The sequence below is a fragment of the Opisthocomus hoazin genome, chromosome 12, assembly GCF_030867145.1.
Source record: "Opisthocomus hoazin isolate bOpiHoa1 chromosome 12, bOpiHoa1.hap1, whole genome shotgun sequence".
NCBI classification, from domain to species: domain Eukaryota; kingdom Metazoa; phylum Chordata; class Aves; order Opisthocomiformes; family Opisthocomidae; genus Opisthocomus; species Opisthocomus hoazin.
In genome coordinates this window covers 22,641,691-22,660,714 of record NC_134425.1, presented here as the reverse complement: position 1 = coordinate 22,660,714, position 19,024 = coordinate 22,641,691, and the positions used below count along the sequence as shown (strand labels likewise).

At 56.1% G+C, this 19,024-nt stretch overlaps 1 protein-coding gene across 5 annotated transcripts in view; it reads right to left on the bottom strand.

Annotated features, from left to right (window-relative positions):
- LOC142362822 (hydrocephalus-inducing protein homolog) overlaps positions 1 to 19,024 on the bottom strand; it is an 84,318-nt gene that overhangs the window by 18,416 nt on the left and 46,878 nt on the right. For 3 of the 5 annotated variants that reach the window (XM_075433480.1, XM_075433482.1, XM_075433483.1), the window contains 18 exons: positions 16,133 to 16,319; positions 15,009 to 15,218; positions 13,997 to 14,134; positions 12,654 to 12,831; positions 12,002 to 12,132; positions 11,161 to 11,294; positions 10,011 to 10,147; positions 9,029 to 9,156; positions 8,721 to 8,912; positions 8,176 to 8,325; positions 7,056 to 7,295; positions 6,608 to 6,776; positions 5,661 to 5,831; positions 4,879 to 5,052; positions 3,509 to 3,717; positions 2,664 to 2,816; positions 1,069 to 1,252; positions 437 to 578 (listed from right to left, as the gene is read on the bottom strand). In XM_075433480.1, coding sequence (XP_075289595.1) covers positions 437 to 578; positions 1,069 to 1,252; positions 2,664 to 2,816; positions 3,509 to 3,717; positions 4,879 to 5,052; positions 5,661 to 5,831; positions 6,608 to 6,776; positions 7,056 to 7,295; positions 8,176 to 8,325; positions 8,721 to 8,912; positions 9,029 to 9,156; positions 10,011 to 10,147; positions 11,161 to 11,294; positions 12,002 to 12,132; positions 12,654 to 12,831; positions 13,997 to 14,134; positions 15,009 to 15,218; positions 16,133 to 16,319 — 3,027 coding nt within the window. Of the gene's footprint in view, positions 1 to 436; positions 579 to 1,068; positions 1,253 to 2,663; positions 2,817 to 3,508; positions 3,718 to 4,878; positions 5,053 to 5,660; positions 5,832 to 6,607; positions 6,777 to 7,055; positions 7,296 to 8,175; positions 8,326 to 8,720; positions 8,913 to 9,028; positions 9,157 to 10,010; positions 10,148 to 11,160; positions 11,295 to 12,001; positions 12,133 to 12,653; positions 12,832 to 13,996; positions 14,135 to 15,008; positions 15,219 to 16,132; positions 16,320 to 19,024 lie in introns of those variants that run through there. The other 2 variants (XM_075433481.1, XM_075433484.1) reach the window with 2 other exon arrangements.

Below are 19,024 nucleotides of genomic sequence, written 5' to 3'. Positions count from 1 at the left end.
CACTCAGCAAGGAAAACCCTGGGAGACGCAAGGACTTCACCTATGGCAGGACTTCAACCAAGCCAGCACAGCTACGCTGCACACCAACCCATGCCACAGCCCCTCTGGTTTGGTAAAGAAGGGGGATGAAGAAGATGAGAAGCAACGTCATTAACTTAGAGACACTTCTAAGCGCAGTGGCATGGCCAAGCACAGAGCCCAGCTCCCCCCAGCCAGCGTCTAAGCTGAAACGGAGAGAAGGTGTTCTCATCTCACTGGAGGAAAGTCCTTCCTCTGTTGGGAATCTGGGAGGTGGAACTGCCTATCCTTGTGCTGCTTGTACCGGACACTTATGGCCTTTGCTCTGTAACCCCTCTGAGCTCACCCAAGCTCTCCAGAGCAGGGAAACCCTTCAGGGACACTGTCCTGGGGATTTACCCACGGAAGGCTTACAGACCTCTTCCTCCTCTCACGCTGGACTTCTCGTATCTTGTTATTAAACTCAGCTTTCTGCTCCTCCGTGAGGGCATCGTACTCGTCCTCATCCATCTCCCAGAGACGTGCTTTCTCCCTTCTGGCAGCTTCTTCCTGCTCCCGTCCTTCAGCACAGACCAGAGGAGAAACCATTAGCGACTGCAAGCAGAGGTTGCTGTTCTGAGCGAGCTGCGAGGACTCACAACTCTGCCCCAACCCAGTCTGCCATCCTGCCAGGAGATACGGGGGAGCCCATATTCCTGCTCCAAAATTCAGGTAATCCCCCAAACTCTCAGCAGTCAGCGAGTTCCTGTGCCCTGCCTAGCTCATGACACCAGCTGTGTGGACAGCTGGCCGGTGGTTAGTTATTGAGCCACGACAACTTCCACTTGTGCCCAAGCTTTAACATTAGAGACTAAGCCTTACAGCCTCAGCTCTGCCGTATTTTAAGCACCTGTGAGCTGTGATTCTGAGAGTGCTGGCTACACTGAGGCAGAGGATGGAAGGCTTAATCAAAACATTTCTTACAAGCTCTGCTGGTAACCCAGATACACACGGATAAGCTTGGGGGCTTGAGAGAGAAGATTCGAGGGGCACGGAGATGAAGCGTCTCACCTTCCTGCTCTTTTGCGGCTGTCTCTCTGGCTTTCAAAGAAGCATAATCCTGGAACAGGTTCACAAAATAGATATGTGGTCGATTTCTGACAGCTTTCAGCAGGCAGAGGAGAGCAGACGCCGCGCTGCGTGCAAAGAGGGTCTCCAGGCCATCAAACACCACTCCCCGGTAGCAGTCGCTCAGCTGTGAAGAAAGTTGAAAAGGAAGTCAGCTACCACAGGCACTGGGCTCTCAGCTCATCACTAAACCAGTTGCCAAGTTGCTAAGGCACATGGAGGACAGGGAGGTGATTCGAGACAGCCAGCATGGCTTCCCCAAGGGCAAGTCCTGCCTGACAAACTTAGTGGCCTTCTATGATGGAGTGACCACATCCGTGGACAAAGGAAAAGCATCGGATGTGACCTCTCTGGACTTCTGTAAGGCATTTGACATGGTCCCCCACAACACCCTTCTGTCTAAATTAGGGAGATACAGATTTGATGGGTGCACGGTTTAGTGGATAAGGAATTGGTTGGAAGCTCACAGCCAGAAGGCAGTCCTCAATGGCTCGACTTCCAGATGGAGATCGGTGACAAGTGATGTCACTCAGAGGTCCATGTTGGGACCAGTACTGTTTAATATCTTCATCAATGACACAGACAGCGAGATCGAGTGCATCCTCAGCAAGTTTGCAGACTACCAAGTTGAATGGGGCAGTCAACACGCCTGAGGGACAGCATGTCATCCAGAGGGACCTGGACAAGCTCAAGAAGTGGGCCTGCATGAACCTCATGAGGTTCAACAAGGTCAAGTGCAAGGTCCTGCACCTGGGTCGGGGCAACCCCCACTATCAGTACCGGCTGGCAGATGAAGGGATGGAGAGCAGCCCTGCCGAGGAGGACCGGGGTGCTGGGGAATGAAAAACTTGACATCACCCAGCAATACACACTTGCAGCCCAGAAAGCCAGCCGTGCCCTGGGCTGCATCCCCAGCAGCGAGGGAGGGGGTTCTGCCCCTCTGCTCTGCTGAGACACCCCCTGGGAGTCCTGCATCCAGCTCTGGAGCCCTCAGCACAGGACAGAGCTGGAACTGTTGGAGCGGGGCCAGAGGAGGCCCCAGCAATGATCCAAGGGCTGGAACCCCTCTGCTGGGAGGAAAGGCTGGGAGAGCTGGGGCTGCTCAGCCTGGGGAAGAGAAGGCTGCGGGGAGACCTTAGAGCAGCCTTTCAGTACTTAAAGGGGGCTTATAAAATGGGGACAAGCTTTTTAGCAAGGCCTGTTGTGATAGGACAAGTGGGAATGGCTTTACATTGAAAGAGGGCAGATTCAGACTAGATATAAGGAAGAAATTTTTTACAATAACGGTGGTGAAATCCTGGCACAGGCTGTCCAGAGAGGTGGGAGGTGCCCCATCCCAGGAAACATTCAAGTCCAGCTTGGATGGGGCTCTGAGCAACCTGGTCTGGTTGAAGATGTCCCTGCTCTCTGCAGGGGTTTGGATTGGATGGCCTTTAAGGTCCCTTCCAACCCATTCTACGAGTCTACGATCCTATGAGTTATACCTCACTGCCTGTCTCTGTGGCAGGGCCATGTCGTTTGCCCCCAACCCCATGTACCTGCAGCCTTTCAGTGAGGATGGCCACCAGCAAGTCCTCAGGCAGCACACAGCTCACGAAGCTCAGCTCTCCTGCTGTGCTGCCACCGATGCTCAGCTTTCGCTGCGCAGGAATGCAGGGAACGGGAGAGAGGAGATGGGTACGGGATGAGCCCTGCAATGTTGAACACGACAAGAAAAAGAAACCACTTTAGAAACCTCGCAACAACTCTAGGCTTGGCACTGGGGGCTCTCACTAGTGGGAGGCTAGAAAAAAACTACAGGTCAGCAGCTCCAGGGGACAACCCCGGAGGGCACATCCCTTGGCCAGCACACCCGAGCTTGTAAGCTCCCGGCGCAGCAGCCTGCAGCCACGTTAGCCAGGACTGCACTTTCCTAACAACCTGTAAGACCCAATAGAGTTTGTTTTCGCTGGGGCACAGGGTTTTCTTCCCACCCCCTGCTGCCCAGCTGGCTCTCCGCACTGTACAGCCCTGCACCAGCCTCTGGCTGAAGCAGCCTCTTCGCTTTTAATGAGGCCTGTAGTGATGAGAGGTAATGGTTTTAAACTAAAAAAGGGAGATTCAGACAAGACATAAGGAAGGAATTTTTTGCAGTGAGGGTGGTGAAACTCTGGCACAGGTTGCCCAGAGAGGCGGTCAATGTCCCATCCCTGGAAACATTCGAGGTCTGGTTGGATGGAGCTCTGAGCAACCTGGTCTGGTTGAAGATGTCCCTGCTCACTGCAGGGGGGTTAGACTGGGTGGCCTCTAAAGGTCCCTTCCCACCCAAACCATTCTATCATTCTGTGATTCTTAAAGGCAACGGAAAGGTCCCATGCGTTAAGCACTGCAGATCAGGCTTCACCTGGGAGCCTGGCGGATCCGTTAGATGCTGTTTCTGGGATTGGGATGCGTGGCCATCCGCCTTCCTCTTGCCTGCCGCGGCGCTTGCCCAGCCTCGGGAACTGACGGACTGCAGGCTGACTTTGTCCCCAGAGCTGGACCGGCTCACGGCCGGGCTCTGCTTGGCCTCGGCGCTGAGCTGCAGGCTGAGGGAAACATCTGCCTTTTGCCCTGCGGAGGAGAGAGATGGCTCAGCGGGGCTGGGGACAGCCCTGTGCTTTGAGGAGCAAGCAGGCACCTTCCGTCCCGCCGGGCACAGCCCTGCGCCCGGGCAGGGACGCAGCACGTGTCCCCCAGCCTGCCGGGCACCAGAAGCGCTGCCTTCCAGAAGCAGCTTCTTCCTCGCTGCTCTTAGTAGCACGATAAAGCATACTGTCAGATACTGGGTTTTAAAGCCAGAGAGTTTTTCATGCAGAGCCCTCTGTCCCTCCCAGCAAACGTGCACCCAGCTGACACTGCCTGCACAGGGGCTCAAGACCAGCGTTTGTCCTCCGCCACCATCGTTTCCGTAACTTCCACCCATCCTGCAGTCTCACATGGGGACTGTACCACGCAACCGTGCCCGGGCTCCATCACCCATCTCCACTGGAGCTAAACACTCCGCGTGGGACAACCTCACCCAGCACCCACACCCTTCTCCCTTCCACCAGCTCCCAACCCAACCAGCTTCCAAGCTGGGTGATGCAAAGCTTCCCCCACCAGCGCCAGGGACTGGCCTCGCCCCGCACAGCTCGGGGCACCGACTGCCCGATAAAGTTTCCTAAAAGTCTCTGGTCTCACGTGGAGAACAGCTCAACATGCACCAGCTGCGTGACCTGACAGCGTGTCTAGGAAAATCTCTGGAGAAACGAGCTCATCTGCAGCGTCTCTCTTATCCGAAACTCCCCCGGGAGGTTATTCTTCCCTTCCTCTCATCTTTGTGAAGCCAAACTCAAAGTCGGTCGCCTTGTGCTTCATGAGCCACTTCAGAGGGCTTTCTGCTTGTTAAAACGGGCAGCAGTTCTGCCTGATGGCCACGAGGAGCAAAGCTGCATTCAGCTTTGAGGAAATATAAAAAAAACCTCAGAAAAATACAGGTGTGTTTCACCGCTCCTAGGAAAAGGAACATGTGCCCAGAAGCCCAGGGGCGGGCAGAGTACCCCTGGCTGAGCCCTTAAAATAGAGCTGCTTTTTTTTTTTTAATAACCAGAGATGTTGTATGAAATGGCTTTGCATCTCTACACGCTGCACCCATGTTCCGCAAAAGACCCAAGGGCTTCTCTGCAGCAAGCAGAAGCGGATGGTCACGGTGGCTTTCCAAAGAACCGCTCAGGCTCCAGCGTTTCTCCTTACCGGCATCCTCCGTCTCCTTGTGGCTCTCCTCAATGGCAGCCCTGATGCACAGCTCCCAGGCGCGGAGCCCTGCCAAGCTGCTCCTCTCTGAGATGGCTTCTGTCACCACGGCATCGATGGACAAGCAGGCAGCGCCATAGTATTTGGACAGGGCAATGGCTGTTGATGTCTTTCCTTGAGAGAGAGGAAAACCGCTCGGTGACACTTGCTCATCAGACATTTTTAGGGACAGGGTCTGAAAAGCCCCCAAACGGGATTTCAAAGTTTCAAGGACAGCTGGAAAGTCAAGGGCCCCGTTAGGGAAGACCAGAAGGGAGGCAGCTTGCGCCTGGTTGGAAGCGTTGTCCTGTAGAGCCAGATGGATCATCTCCACCTCATGTTCAGCTCGAGGTCTTTGTCCCTTGTGGTGACCTCAACCCTGGGCCAGGGTTTCGAGTCCTGTCCCACCACCACTGGGACTGTCTGCTAGCCTGTGCTGGTTGGCACTGTCTTGGGCAACCTCTGGGCACGGTGTGGGGGTCACTACAGGCTAGGGACTGCTGCCACGAGGCAGCATGGACACTAGGCTATGTGGTCCCACGAAGCAACAGGGACATGGCCACCCTCTTTAGGGGGAATGAGAACTTAGCCATACGGACACAAGATGAGCCACACCACTTGTACCAGCTAGGTGAAGGCCTGGGCCCGTTTCATGTACCAGCAAAGCTGTGGCTTCACTTCAACTGCTCAGCCAAGCACCATAGTCCTCCCCTCCTTGCCGCCAAGGGCTGTGGCTCACGTACCTGTCAGAGGTGCCCCGTGGACGATGACGCTGATCCCTCTACGGTTTCGGGCTGCGCGTGCTTCTGCAGAGATACTGATGCCGAGGTGGCGGGCGATGGCTCTATAGACAGGGCTGTCGTCCAGCTCCCCCGCGGCCTCCTTGCTGCCGGCGGTGCTTTGCTGATGCTCTGCTGTGCAGAACCAGGTAGAAAAAGTCAGCTTCCTGCCTACCTGTGATCCCGATCCTCCTCCCTATTCCTCTCGGATCCTGGGAGAGGAGACTGCCGAAATGACGTCACACCCGAGGTCTCTCCTTGCCCTTCCTTCAGGCTTGTGCAGATCAGGGTCTGCCCTAGATGCCAGTGAAGGCACCTGCTCTGACTATAGTAAATGGGGTGGCAGAAAGAGGAAAGAATGAACATCCAGCAATACCTAGAAGGACTGGGTCAAATCTCATTCCATGAACTGTCATCATGGTCCTCATGAGTTTGCTCCCGGGTCCTGCTGAGTAAGGGGGGGACGGGCAGAACCGGGCATTTTACCCAGTCTCAAGGGAGAGGCTCCATTTGGGTGCCAAGTGGTTATCCAACAGCTGGACGCTTTGAGAGTGTTACACCAGGAGATCTGCCTGGGCTCCCAATTCACCGTAACAGCATTTGCAAACAGCTCACAGCTTTGCCCTTAGGAGGTCACCAAAAGCCATCTCAGCTTAGTGTATCCAGAATGGTGGTAATTTAATATCCACATTAAACGCGACTGGACTGGTAGTGGCAAATTGGATATCACTCAGAATTTAAACCCAGCCGCACCTAGCCTCCCACTCCGGTGAGGAGAGTTAGAACGCAAGGAGGTTTATTTTCTGCCAAATTAACACGACAACGGGGAACAACGTCATGGAGAGCTCAGCGTCTGTGGGCTGGACTCCCTGCTGTGTCCACACTTGGGACAGTCAATGCCAAACCCTCACCGTTGTCCTGGCCTGCTGGTTCCCCAGTCTTGGACTTTGCCTGCTCATCCTGCAGCCTCTTCTGGTCCTCACAGTACTCCAGCACCTCTGGGGGTAGCTTCTCACCCGGGGCGCGTGGAGGCAGCAGCAAGGTCTTGTGGCAATCGTAGTCCTTCAGCATCCGCAGCATCTGTGCACACAGGGAAGAAAAACCATATACGAGATGCGTTTCTTGACCTTCACCACATGAACAGACTCCCCAGCCAACTCATCTTCTCCCTCCTTCCTTCCTCCCAACAACATGGACTGTCCAAGCCCCTCCTCGGCCTGCCAGCAGAGCTGGCTGACCCTGGAACATCACCAGCTTCACCCTTGGGACTGCCTCCACGTCCCTGGCCCGAGCCTGCCAATGCCGCAGTGCGGCAAAGCTACGGGAGCACGAGCATGGGGACCAGACTTTCCCTCTCACCTCCTCCTCAGCAAGGTACTGCTGGTCAAATTCCAGCGAGTAGAACTCGATGGGGAACTCGCATGGGTTCTTCACCACCACTGTCCCCTCCGCCCCACGGCTGTGCGGCAGCAGTGGTCCCAGCTCAAGCACGGCGGGGGTGAACTCCAGCTGTGGCTCCAGCCCACGCCCCGAGACCTGCAGCTGGAGGTGCTGGCTGCTCTGGCGAATGTTAATCCTCAGCTTGCTTCTGTAGGACCTCTGAAAAGAGAGAAGCACAGAAAGCTCCTCCATGAAGCCCCAGGTGACAGGGTCTCAAATTCAAGCCTTGCCCCAAGGTCAGGGGTGTTCTCAGTACCTCGAAGGTGAACGCAAACCCACTATTCCCTTATAGCTGGGGTGACAACATCTGCATGCTGGCTCTGAGTAACTGGGATGAAGCCTGGCGTGAAGCGTAACTGGATATTTGGGCATCAGATGGATCTAGAACGGTCTATGCAATGTTTTCACCTAGTCATGAGGGAGCGCAATGCTCATCAGAAAGGTCCTACGGGTGATGTTGCCCAGGCAGAGTCCTGGCATTGCTGCACCAGGCAAACATCAGCTGTGTGAAAGAGGCAGACGACCTCTCGCTAGCTAGAAACAACGATCATTGTCTCTGCTCAGTGCTGGGCAGTGCTCAAAGCCAGAGACAAGACGGTTACATCTCCACTAGCAACTAGAAGATCCCTGGGATGTTCCCAGGCACGGAAGCACTTGTGTCCACACTGTTACACACCGCCAGCTTCCAGCGGCCACCTGCAAACTGCCTTTGGGAATGCGCTGTCATTTAATCCGACTCCCAAACTGCATGGGAACGTGCAGGCAGGCTGGGCCAGAGTCACAGGGACCACTGGCAGCACACCGCTGCAGGTGACAATCCTGCTCTGCCCAGGAGGGTGTCTGGTGGCCGGTTTGTCCCCCACGGGATTTCAAAGCCCCTCTCAGAAGGGTGTGCTGCAGGGGAAACTGAGGCACGGGGAGTAAGGGGTCTGCAGAAAGCTCTGTGTGGAGGCAGACCTCGTCTCCTCCTCCCTGCGCTGGGCTCTCATTACCACACTGTCCCACCAGACCTCTGGAGGGTGACACCCGCCAATCTCACCTGTTCTGTGGGTGTAAACCTGACTCGCACGTTGCATCGCTGTCCTGGACCGAGAGCTCCAGCCGAGGGCAGCACCTCAAAGTCACAGGGCTTGGTCTTCAACTCCCGGAGCGGCTCCCGACGCACGCTCGCTGGCAAATGCTTGTCCACCTGAGCACAAAACCCAGCTGTGTGAGGCCTCCTTGGTCTGCCAGGACAGACCCTCTGTTCCTGTGGTGCTCTGAGCTACCACCACAGTGCTGAGAGCACCCACGCCCAGGCCAGCTGCGGCCACCACTGGCCTAGAACTGAGAGAACACACGTAGGCAGGGCAAGCAGACGGGGAGGCACTGTCCTCAGAAGAGGAGGAATGGGTGAAGGGGACAGAGAAGTGAAGCATCAGCTAGTGAACAGGTCCAGGTGAAGCAGCCTTGCTCTGTGCCCTCTAAAGCTTCCTCAGACGAGCTGCAGCCCAAGTGCTCAGGCAGCCACAGGGGCAGAAAAGGCAAGAAAGGCAAAGAAAACCCAACCAAGAAGTTACACGTCACCTACTGCTTGTGCATTACCTTCTTGACAGGTTCATTCACGGTGATGAACCATTTACAAGGGATCTGGAGCTGATTGTGGAGCTGGATGGTTTCTTCCCGGCACTGCCCACACTGGACAGCGGAGAACTCCAGACTGTCCTTGGAGAGGCACAGGGATGGCACGGCCACGTTGGCACGGAGACGGACGCAAAACGTGGGGCCTCTGGCTACCTAGGGAAGGACAGAGCATCCAGCTGAGAGCCTGAGTGACATCTGCTGCTGTCCCCAACCTGCTGCCTGCCCCGCAAGGTGGTGCGGGCACAGGGAGGTGAGGAAGCGTGCGGTACCTTGATGGGCAGGAGCACATCCACCTCTCCCAGCGGCAGGTTGGCACTCTGTGGGTCGAAGCGCACTTCAAAGGTCTTGGTCTCACAGCAGGGCAGGTGCTTCACGCGGTCCAGCTCCACGTGGAAACCTTGAGGAGATGAACATAAAGCAGCTGAGATGGACACGCAATCCACGTGAATCAGCGTTAAGGCCACACGTGTCTCCCGGCTGGCAGCTCTGTGAAGGACCCCTTTGCATCTACGGAGAAGCCTGCCGCTCCTTCTCCCTTATCACCGTGCAAGGAGAAAGGGTTTCGACGGCCAGAATCCAACACCCACGTGGTAAAAAGGAAATTGATCTGTCAAGGAGCTCCAGCAATTCCTTTATCAGGCATCCCAGGGAAGGATTCACAGATCTCTCCACAGGAGAATTTCCAACTAAGGTTCCCCCATGCTGTGGTGCTCCCTGGAAAACAACTTCAAGGAGACACCTGACCACCCTTCAGACACAGCGAGTCACCATTTGATGGTACTGCACCCTCACCTCAGGGCCTGTTTCAGAAGCCTATTTTGATATAACAGAGGGCCTCACAGGCTGCTTTCTCAACAAAGGCTGAACAGAAGTGCTGTCACATTATGAGCTTTGAAAAAAGCCCTTGCAAACCACAACAGGTCCGTCCCTTTGCAACACAAGCCCAAGGAGAGCACAACGAAACTCAGCTGATGCTCATGGGGTAGCCAAGAGCAGAAGATGCTGGGAGCTGACCAAGGTGATCAGCCCCTCTAGCCCCTGCAATGAGGTGGGGTAGGCCAGTCACAGGCAGGACAGGTCTCTGGGTACTGCTGACCAGAACTCTGGGTCTAAAGTGCGAGGCAGAGGGGCCCAAGGAGCACAAAGCTAGATGAACAAGCACTCAAAAAACACCCCTTGTCCCGTGGCTTAAGCTAAGCTGTCAGAGACAGCTCCTTCAAGCCCACGGGAAGTCTCTCCAGCACCCGTTACCTGTGCCACGCAGGACCCGTGTATTGGCGTGGAAGGACACAGGGAACTGCCCAGTGTTGGTGACCTTCACGATGTGCGTCTGGATGCTCCCAAGAATGATGTAGCCAAAGTCCAGGATGTACTCGGGCAGCTCAGCTCTGAAAGGAGGAGAGACAGTCCTTTAACCACAGCCTGGGCACATTTCCAAGTGGATGGAAGAGGCAAATCAAGTGGGTATTTCTCTATTCACTGCTGTAGAAACTCAACCCAAGCCCATGAAACCCAAGGCCTGACCACCTGGTAGTAAGACTTTGCTAAGTCACTGGGAGCGTAGGTCCTAGGTTTTGTCAGCTAACAATGGCACCTTCAAATATAATTACTTTAAAATGGATACTGGTCACAGCTTCTCTGCTACGAAAAGCCATGGTAGCTGAGGTCACTGGACCTCCACTGGTCTCAATGAAACTGCTAAGCCTGGCATACAGCCCAAGCCTGAAATTGCTTCGGGACCTTGTCATAAGATATGCCTGCGCAGGAAATCTTCGCCGCTCTGCAACCAGATCTGTCCCCAAAGCAGCACCAGTAAACGCAGTAATCGGCACCTACAAGGTTCACGGGAAGGTCCTTTTCCAGAGCAATCCCACTCAGGAAAGCACATAAATCATCTGTTTTGTAGAGCATCTTCTTCCTGAACTGGAGCCTACCACACCTGCGCCCCATCATGAAGGAGCAACAGGAAGGACCAAGTCACCTAGCTAAGCCCTCCAGTTCCACCAGCACCCAGGCCACCTGGTTTGGGGTTTGTCAAGGGTTTGCCAACCTGCTCTCGTTGCTTAGTGTGCTCTGTTCGTTAGAACAAAGACGCTAGCTTTGAGCTGCCTCTTCCAGAGCTGGTCAGCAGGGATGGTGCCTGTGCTCTCTGGCAGGGCTTGATGGCCTGCGCTGGACCCCCCTCAGAACAGAACCCAGCACCTGTGGGGAGCTGAGCACCTCCAAAGCTGAGGGTGGCTCTGTGGAAGTGAAGACACACCGCTGCTGACAGGCAGCAGGCTCAGGCCCTTTCTGCAGCCCCCAGCTACTCCCAGCTCTGCAGACAGAAGGAGCTCGCAGGAGCACTGCTGGGTGGTACCCTCGGGGCACCTGGAGATAGGCTATGGGAGTCCCCACTAACTTGAGAAGCCTCCAACGAGCACGCTGGTCAAAGGCAGTGTCCTCTGGGTGACCGGAGGCCAGAGCTTTCTGCTGCTCCAGGGCATGTTCCTCTAGCAGCATCTGCTCCATCTGCATCTGCAGCCGAGTGTCCAGCTGAGGGAAGGAAGGGAAAGACAGTGGCTGGTTGGCAAAGGTCCCTCCTGAGGCACAGGCCTGTCTTCGAAAGAGGATCCCATCCTGCTCTTGCTGAGAGGGGTGACGGGGTCCCCCTGGGTCGCTGCTCAGCGCCTGTGACACCTCCTGCTCTCTTAGGTAGGACCTTCTCTCAAGGGAAATGAACTCCTGCATCTTCACCTGCCCAGTCACTATCACAAAAGCTCAGCTGGTCAGACAGACAGACAGACAAGCCAGGAACCTCCCAGAGCTCCAAGTACTGGCCTGCCTCTAGCCAGTGCCAAAGCAGCTTGGACAAAGCTCTCTTGGAAAGGGAACCACCACACAGCTGGTGCCTCCTGGAGACAAGCGCTGACAGCACAGTCCCAGGGCGCAGCCAGCTCTGCAAACCTGGCAGGGCTGGGCTGTGAGCAACAAACCCCCCAGCGATGACCTGCAGCCCCAGCGCCAGCACCAGAAATTCAAGCCCTTGAGCACAGTCTGCAGGATCTCTCCCCGGGGCAGTCAGGAAGCTCACGCATCTACGAGAGGGACAACTGCCAGAGGTGGGCAGCGCTGAGCTGATGCATGGCCAGGGAGGACCCAAGTGCCAGCAGGACACCGGGAAGCCTGCTGCAGGGCGCAAGGGGACCAAAGGACGCAGGGGGAGGGTGGCACATGCCGAACGGGGCAGCGGCTGTCCTCACCACGGTGCCCGAGTCGTCCGTGGGTGGCTCCGTGGCTGCAGCCTCCCCCAGAACAACTGCTTCACCTCTATGGCCGTCGTCTTCCAGCTTTTCCTTCACCTCCTTGAGGATCTTCTCATATTTTTCCTTTCCTGGATGAAGAAAACATCCACAAACAGAAGCGTGGGCACAGTGCCATTCCCATTTAAGCTGGGAAGCCCCGAAGCCCCCAGTGATGCCCTCTCCCAGAAACACACTCCTCCAGCCATGTATGGCAAGCGGATGCTGCTCTCCTCTCTGAATCCTGACGTTCACTCCCACCCACCTTCCTCCACACACAGCAGCATCTCTCACCCTGTGCAACGTGATGCAAATCCAACGCTGCCAAAATCCCTGCCAGCCTGTATTACGGCTTTCCCGAGCGTTTCTGTCTAGCCATCATCTTTCCAGGGCTCGCACAGATACGCTGGCAAGCTCTGCAGGATGGTTCCTGGGACAAAGCCCACATGGGCTCGTCTGCTGGAGACTCAGGAAGCAACCGGAGGGCTGAGTGTTGGTCCAACAGCCCTGAAACCTCTAGGCTTGGTGGAGGTGGCTGTGAGCTGCCCCGTGGGCATACGGCAGGGGGGACAAACTAGAAGACGTTCCTGGGGAGCAGACTGGCACTGCTCACCTTTGATGTTCCTAGGCAGGTCCAAGCAGATCCTGGGAAAGCTGCCCTCTCCTTTCAGGGAGATTTCTGCTGGCTCTAGATGACCCACTTGGAGCCGGAAAGTCCTGCAGAAGACTCCAGGCATTCCTGGCAGGTAACAGACTTTCAGCACTTGCTCCTTGCCAGGTCCAATGTAACCCTGCAGAGCACGGCAGAACAGGGAGGGAACGCATCAGAGAGGGTTTGCTGGAAGGACGGCTCACACGACAGATGTGCCGAGAAGAACAGACAGGTTCTTCTCTATCAGAAAACGTCAGACAACATCACTTTCTAGCTTTCTCATATCCAAAACCTCGAGTCTGCTACGCCGGGATGCGGTATGTCCTCATCACACGTGCGGTCCCACAGCACAGACCCTCCTTTGCTCAGCACGAGCAAGCTCTTCTGCTAACGGTGCTCACCCTCTGCTAGCAAGAGCCAGCCGGAATAAAGAAAAGCTCTGTCACCAGCCGCTGCAGAAGCTGCGTGGAGTGCCCGCGCTCTCCGCAGGGCCAGCAGCTCCTGCCCCAGCACAGCAGTGGCTCCCAGGCTGCTGTCAAAGGGCCTGACCCTACCCAAACACCTCCGGCCCGTGCAGTCACACCCAGGCTGGAGGAGCCCACCCAGGCTCACGGCCACCTGCACACACACAGCTCTGCAAACGCCGGCCAAGCTGCCAGCGCCGAGGACGCCGTCGCAGCAACCTCTGCATGGGGCCAAGCCGAGCTGTGTCTTCAGAAGCTCGCAGGGAGAGGGCATCAGCGCCTCAGCCCTTGGAGGAGATGGGCGTGAAGAAACCCGAAAGCCATTTGGCTTCCCCTTCCCACTGCGAACAGGGACAAAGATCAGAAGGCTGCTTCAGCTCGAAGGTGTCCACGCAGGGCTGGGAAGCTGGGATGGTGGGATGCTGCCAACCCCGCTCCTCGCTGTGCCAGCCCTGCTCCTCCCCGGCCCCCTCGCTGCCCACAGCGCTGCTGCAAAGCTGGAGGGGCAAGGGACCGGGGCGGGGGCTGTCACAACTCCTGGCAAAGCAGCTTCGTGCCCAAGCAAAACAGGATTCAAGTCTCCCCTGGGCAGTGCTGGCAAGGGGCAGGCAGGGTTTGTTACGGGCAGGGACAAGTTGCAAATCCCGTCCGATCATGGAGCTGCTTCACGCGCCTGCTTCGCCTTCTCTGCCCGCCAGCAGCAATTGCTTACGGCCCTGTCTCCCCCATCTGCTTTTAGGGTTTTTTTCTTCTGTTTTCTTCTGGTTTTCCCCCATAACACTCTCCCGGGCAGCTGGACGCAGGGCCAGGGTTAATCCCTTGTGCTACCTCTGTACTCACCGTGCTGGGCACGACCAGGGGCACGCCGGGCAGAGGGCCGTCGGCAGCGGCCGCGCTGGCGTCGAGCACCACGTAGGTGAATCCCATCTTGCCGCTGTTCTGCAGGGTGACCTCTGCTTCGGTGACTTCGTTAAACAGCTGAAGGGAGGACAGAGGAGTGGGGAGCTGAAGACACAGCTCTGAGGCCAGGAACGTCCTCCCGCTTTCATTGGGATGAGAGCAAATGAACACAAGGCAGGAGAGAAGCAGGGGCAGAGGAGCTCTGGGCTCTTGGCTTGGGAACCCACAGGGTACCTCTCAGCCCCACACAGGGACAGATACTTCTGGCAGCATGCAGAGGGGCAATGCCAACCACATCAAGACCAGCTCTAAAGAAACCAAAGCGGATACAAGCCCTTCGCGCTTCAAGGTGTCACTTCACAGCTGGCTGAAACAGAGGAGGTGGCATCAAGACATTGCAGAAAAGGCACCTGCACACAAGGATTTGCAGAGCTTGCAGGGACAGCAAAAGGGAGACGGTGCCACACGTCTGTGCCAACAGCTGGAAGCATCTGTGGGGTATTTAACCAAAAATGAATAAAGTGGGGATTACGCTGGGACATTCTTTCCAGCTACAGCGACTGGAAGCCCAAGGTGACTTCCTCCCTGGTTTATTTTGTGGATTAATCAAGAGCGTTACAAGAGAGCATCTCCTCAGACCTCAGGCGTTAGCTGCAGATCAGCGGATGGATGTCCCGGGGCACATCCCTCTGGAGATCACCGCTGGGACCCTGCCTGCCCCAGGAGGCAGCCTTAGGTACCTTGCAGAGGAGGAATTCCCCGCTCTGGAGGGGGTGGAGATGGCCATTAAAAACCAGCTTGGATGCAGGACGTTTGACTCAAAGTTTGTAATTCCAAGCCACAGAGCTAACAAAGAAGCTGGGAAGGGGAGAGAGCCCCAGACCTAGGTGGGCAGCAACCCGTCGGTGCTGGTTTCAAGACAAGGACCTCTGCCAAGAGAAGTGTGCGGTACCTGGAGCCCGCAGTCGATCTCCGTGACGTCTAGGCGGTAGTGGATGAGTGAAGCCTCCCCGCTCAGCGCGATCTCATAGGTCGGGCCTCCCTCTACCCGGCACAGCGCCGTGACATGGGCGACGATGTTGGTGTGGCCGAAGAAGATGAAGGCGACCCGCTGGCTCTCGCCCGGCTGCAGCACACCGAACAGCGGCAGGATGTCGAAAACCTGCAGGGAGGGGAGGAGAGATCAAGATGTCAGGCAGCAAAATGAATGCAGAAGAGCAGCCATGGCTTGGAGCAAGGGGCAGACGTGGCTGGAGGGACCTCTTCCTCAAACACAGGCAAAATCATTCTAATCTCATCCTGCACACGCTATACTTTCCAGTGGAGGAACCATGGGAAAAATCTTCACAGAATCACAGAATGGTAGGGGTTGGCAGGGACCTCTGTGGGTCACCCAGTCCAACCCCCTGCCAAAGCAGGGTCACCCAGAGCAGGCTGCACAGCACCGCGTCCAGGCGGGTCTTGAATATCTCCAGAAAAGGAGACTCCACAGCCTCCCTGGGCAGCCTGGGCCAGGGCTCCATCACCCTCAGGGGGAAGAAGTTCTTCCTCGTGTTCAGGTGGAACCTCCTAGGCTTCAGTTTGTGCCCGTTGCCCCTTGTCCCACTACTGGGCACCACAGAAAAGCGAGGAGGAAGAGACCGCAGCTTGGCAAAGTCTTGTTTTATACAAGACAGCTCTGTGGCTGTCACTGCAGTACGGGGTCTCGGTGAAGGCAGAGACATGGCAATGGGTGGCTCTAGCTGGGGCTGAGAAGGTGGGATGTGAAGCTCAGTGCTTGGCACGGCTCGACACAGGAAACTGAAAACCTTCGCATCACCATGCAGATAAAAGCCTCATTTTACATTGTAAAGGAACAAGGGAAAAAAATCCCCCACCCAACATAGGTCAGGAGGACCTGAGTGGGCTTCTCCGAGCAAAACTCTCCCACTTCTCCCTCCCCAGAAGCCCCGTGTCCAGCCCGCTCTCGGGGCACGTGACAGCACAGCAGCAAAACGGGCGCTCGGCACCAGCACAGCTTTTCCCTGGCAAGCTGGGGGAGGCAACGCAAGCAGCAGGTCCACAAGAACAATCTACCTGTGCCTCCAAGGAGTCATCTGCTGGCTCTCGGGCAGGATCCCCCGCCGCTCCCAGGGCTTTGGCTGGCTCCTCCGCACCCCCGTCGCTGGAGCTGCCCTCTGCAGACACCGAGTGCTCCGACTGGGCTCCCTCCTCCTTCGGCGCTTGGGGTTTGGTGAAGAATTTCGGTGCTGGAGGGCTGAACCTGGAAAATAACAGAACTCTGATCACGGACCCGCAGTGGGAGGCAGAGAAGCCTGCATGAGCAGCTCCTGGGCAGGATGCGGCCCCTGGGAGGGCACTGGCGGTGCGAGCTCAGCGATGGTCTGACCCAGCAGCTCTGAAACCAGAACGGAGCAGGTCAACGCTTGGGGCTGCCCCGGGACGATGCTGGGACAGCGGCGGTGCAGGCAGCTGGCTGCAAGGAGACGTGGGAGAGGACAGAGGCGAGCGGGCCTTGCGCGAAGGCACAAGGTGCTGCGGGAAAGGAAGAGACAGACAAACTGGGCAAAATGGGGAGACCGAGGTGCAAAGGGACAGACCCAATGACCCAGTCCAGACCCACCAGTGCCTTCCTGACAGCACCCACCATGCTGTCCCCATCCAGAGGCACAAAGTGAGAAATCTTGCAGCTCTACCAGATGTTTATCCTGAATATTTCCCCTAACGATTCCCTGCAGCTGCAGGTCGGCACGAGCAAGCGGCGACGCTTTCTCTCAGCGCCACAAGGCAGAGCAGCGATGGAGCCCGCAGCCTGCCGTGCCCTGACCCCGGCAGAGCCCAGCACCGCGCAGGGGCACCCACGGAGCCCGTCTCGGGGCATCCCCGCACACGCCAGGCAACACGGAAAGACGCATCCAACAGTTCCAGGCGGAGGCTTGCAATTAAACGGCCCATTGATCCCTGACGAGCGCCAAGGTAGCAGCGATTAGCGCTCTGGGGAAGGAAGTTTCCCTCATTTTTCATCAATATACTGCAAATGTCGAGGAGAAGATTCAGCTCCCCGCTGCGCCGCAGGTATTCCCCGGTCGCAAAGCAACGGCTCCAGCAGCAGAAACAACATTTTTCTCCCCTGGCCAAAAGAAATGTGTGTGCCTGACTGGTGCTGGGAGTCTCTGCTGATGGGCTCCAGCAAGGTTAGATGTATGGATGGTGACACTCTATCGAGCTCACCTTCATCAGACCTGATGTTCGGTTCCCTCCCTCCATGTCAGAATGAGTTAGTTTGATCTGATCATTTAGAATACCAACAGTGCTTAATGTGGACCAGAAATAATATCTGACAGGCTGCCCTTCTGCCGGGCTCTTAATGAGCAATTTGAGGTGTTAATAGCTTGGAGACTGTCTTCATTTCCAGCCCTGCCACCAAGGATCACATGACCTCTGCCGAGGGACCCAGAGAGAGTACATTACTGCTTAATTAACATGCAGAGCAGAAAAGGGAGCTGTCCTAATGTCCACAAGCGCTAACGAGCCAGCAAAGGGGCTACGCCAAACCCTTGGGAGCAGAGGCTGCTATCGAGCCAGGTGCTCGGCACCCTCCACTGCAACGGGCTCAGCAGAGCTGGGTGGCTCGGCACCCACCAGAGGAACCAGCACCTGCAGGCTCAGGTCCAAGCAAAACCAGGTCAGGTGGAGACGGGGTAATTAAAAGCTGAAAACTGATTCAGTGGTCAACATTTCCAAAATCCTAAATCGGTTCTCAAAAAAGAAGAGTAAAGAGAAACAGGCAACCAGCCAACAAGTGGCCCCAGAGGAAATTAATTCCACACAGGCTTCACTGCCATGCGCTTGTTTCTCCGTTAGTATAAAATAGATGCATTGTTCTATCATCAAATTCAGATTTTCCCTTTAGCTTGTCATTAAACCCTCATCTAATTTACCAGGAGTGGACAGGGGCCTCCAAGCAGAGCTTACAGCCCTGCTCCCCTTTCCCTGCCCACCTTCCTCCACCTGCTTTTGCAGACTTTCCTCTGCACTTTAGGGTCTGTTCCCGAAGGCGCCGTGCAGCGAGAAGGGCCACGCTAAAGACTTCTTGTTACCTGCTAAGACCCAGCTGCGAGAGGGCTTCTCCTCCAAGCTCTCCCCATAGCCATAGCTAATTTCCAGTTCCCAACAGGTCATCTCCTCTGAGCCAGATCCCAACTCCCTAAACAAAACTCTTTAGTGATGATCTCTATTATTGGTAATAGCCGCACTTCGATGCACAGTGGTTAACTTTGCTTGGTTTCCTACGGCATTATGGAAAAACCATTTGCTACTGTAATTAACACTGCCCAGACTGCACTTCTGTGCTATGCAGAGAGGCCACAGCGGGAGGAACTGCTAGCAATGTGTTCACAGACGTGCTCCAGCACGACTGCGAGACTGCTCTTGGGCTCGGACACCACAGACCAACCAGCGCAGGACGGCCCTGCCACCCGGGGATGCTCAGACCAGTGCTCCCACCAACACCTACAGCCGTACCCAAAGCCGCAGCAGAACCTGCTGTTTCGCTGTCAAACACCAAGCAGCTGGTTCGCAAACGCGATGTCCTGTGGTGAAGCCTCACTTCACCAAGGCGGTGCTTGCCTCAGGCCACGAAGGTCTGGGGAAGCAGCCAGCCACACCAGCTTCCCTTGCCAGGGGAACCAGGACAGGGGCCACAGCAAAGCAGCAGCAAGAGACTGGGACAGCAGCTCTTTGCTCTGGTGGCAGTGCCTGTGTGGGTTCTCAGGACGAAATGACAACAAACAGGGTTGGCAGGGAAGGAAAAGAGGTCATCTTATCTATCTGCTTCTCCCAGTACCTACGCACGGGTTTGTAGCTCCAGAAATACAGCAGGACTCCAGGTTATGGGCTATGCAAAATGCGTTCCTAGTATCTTATAGCCCCAGCTTGGCTGGAGAACTTTGTTTCCTCCCCAGCATC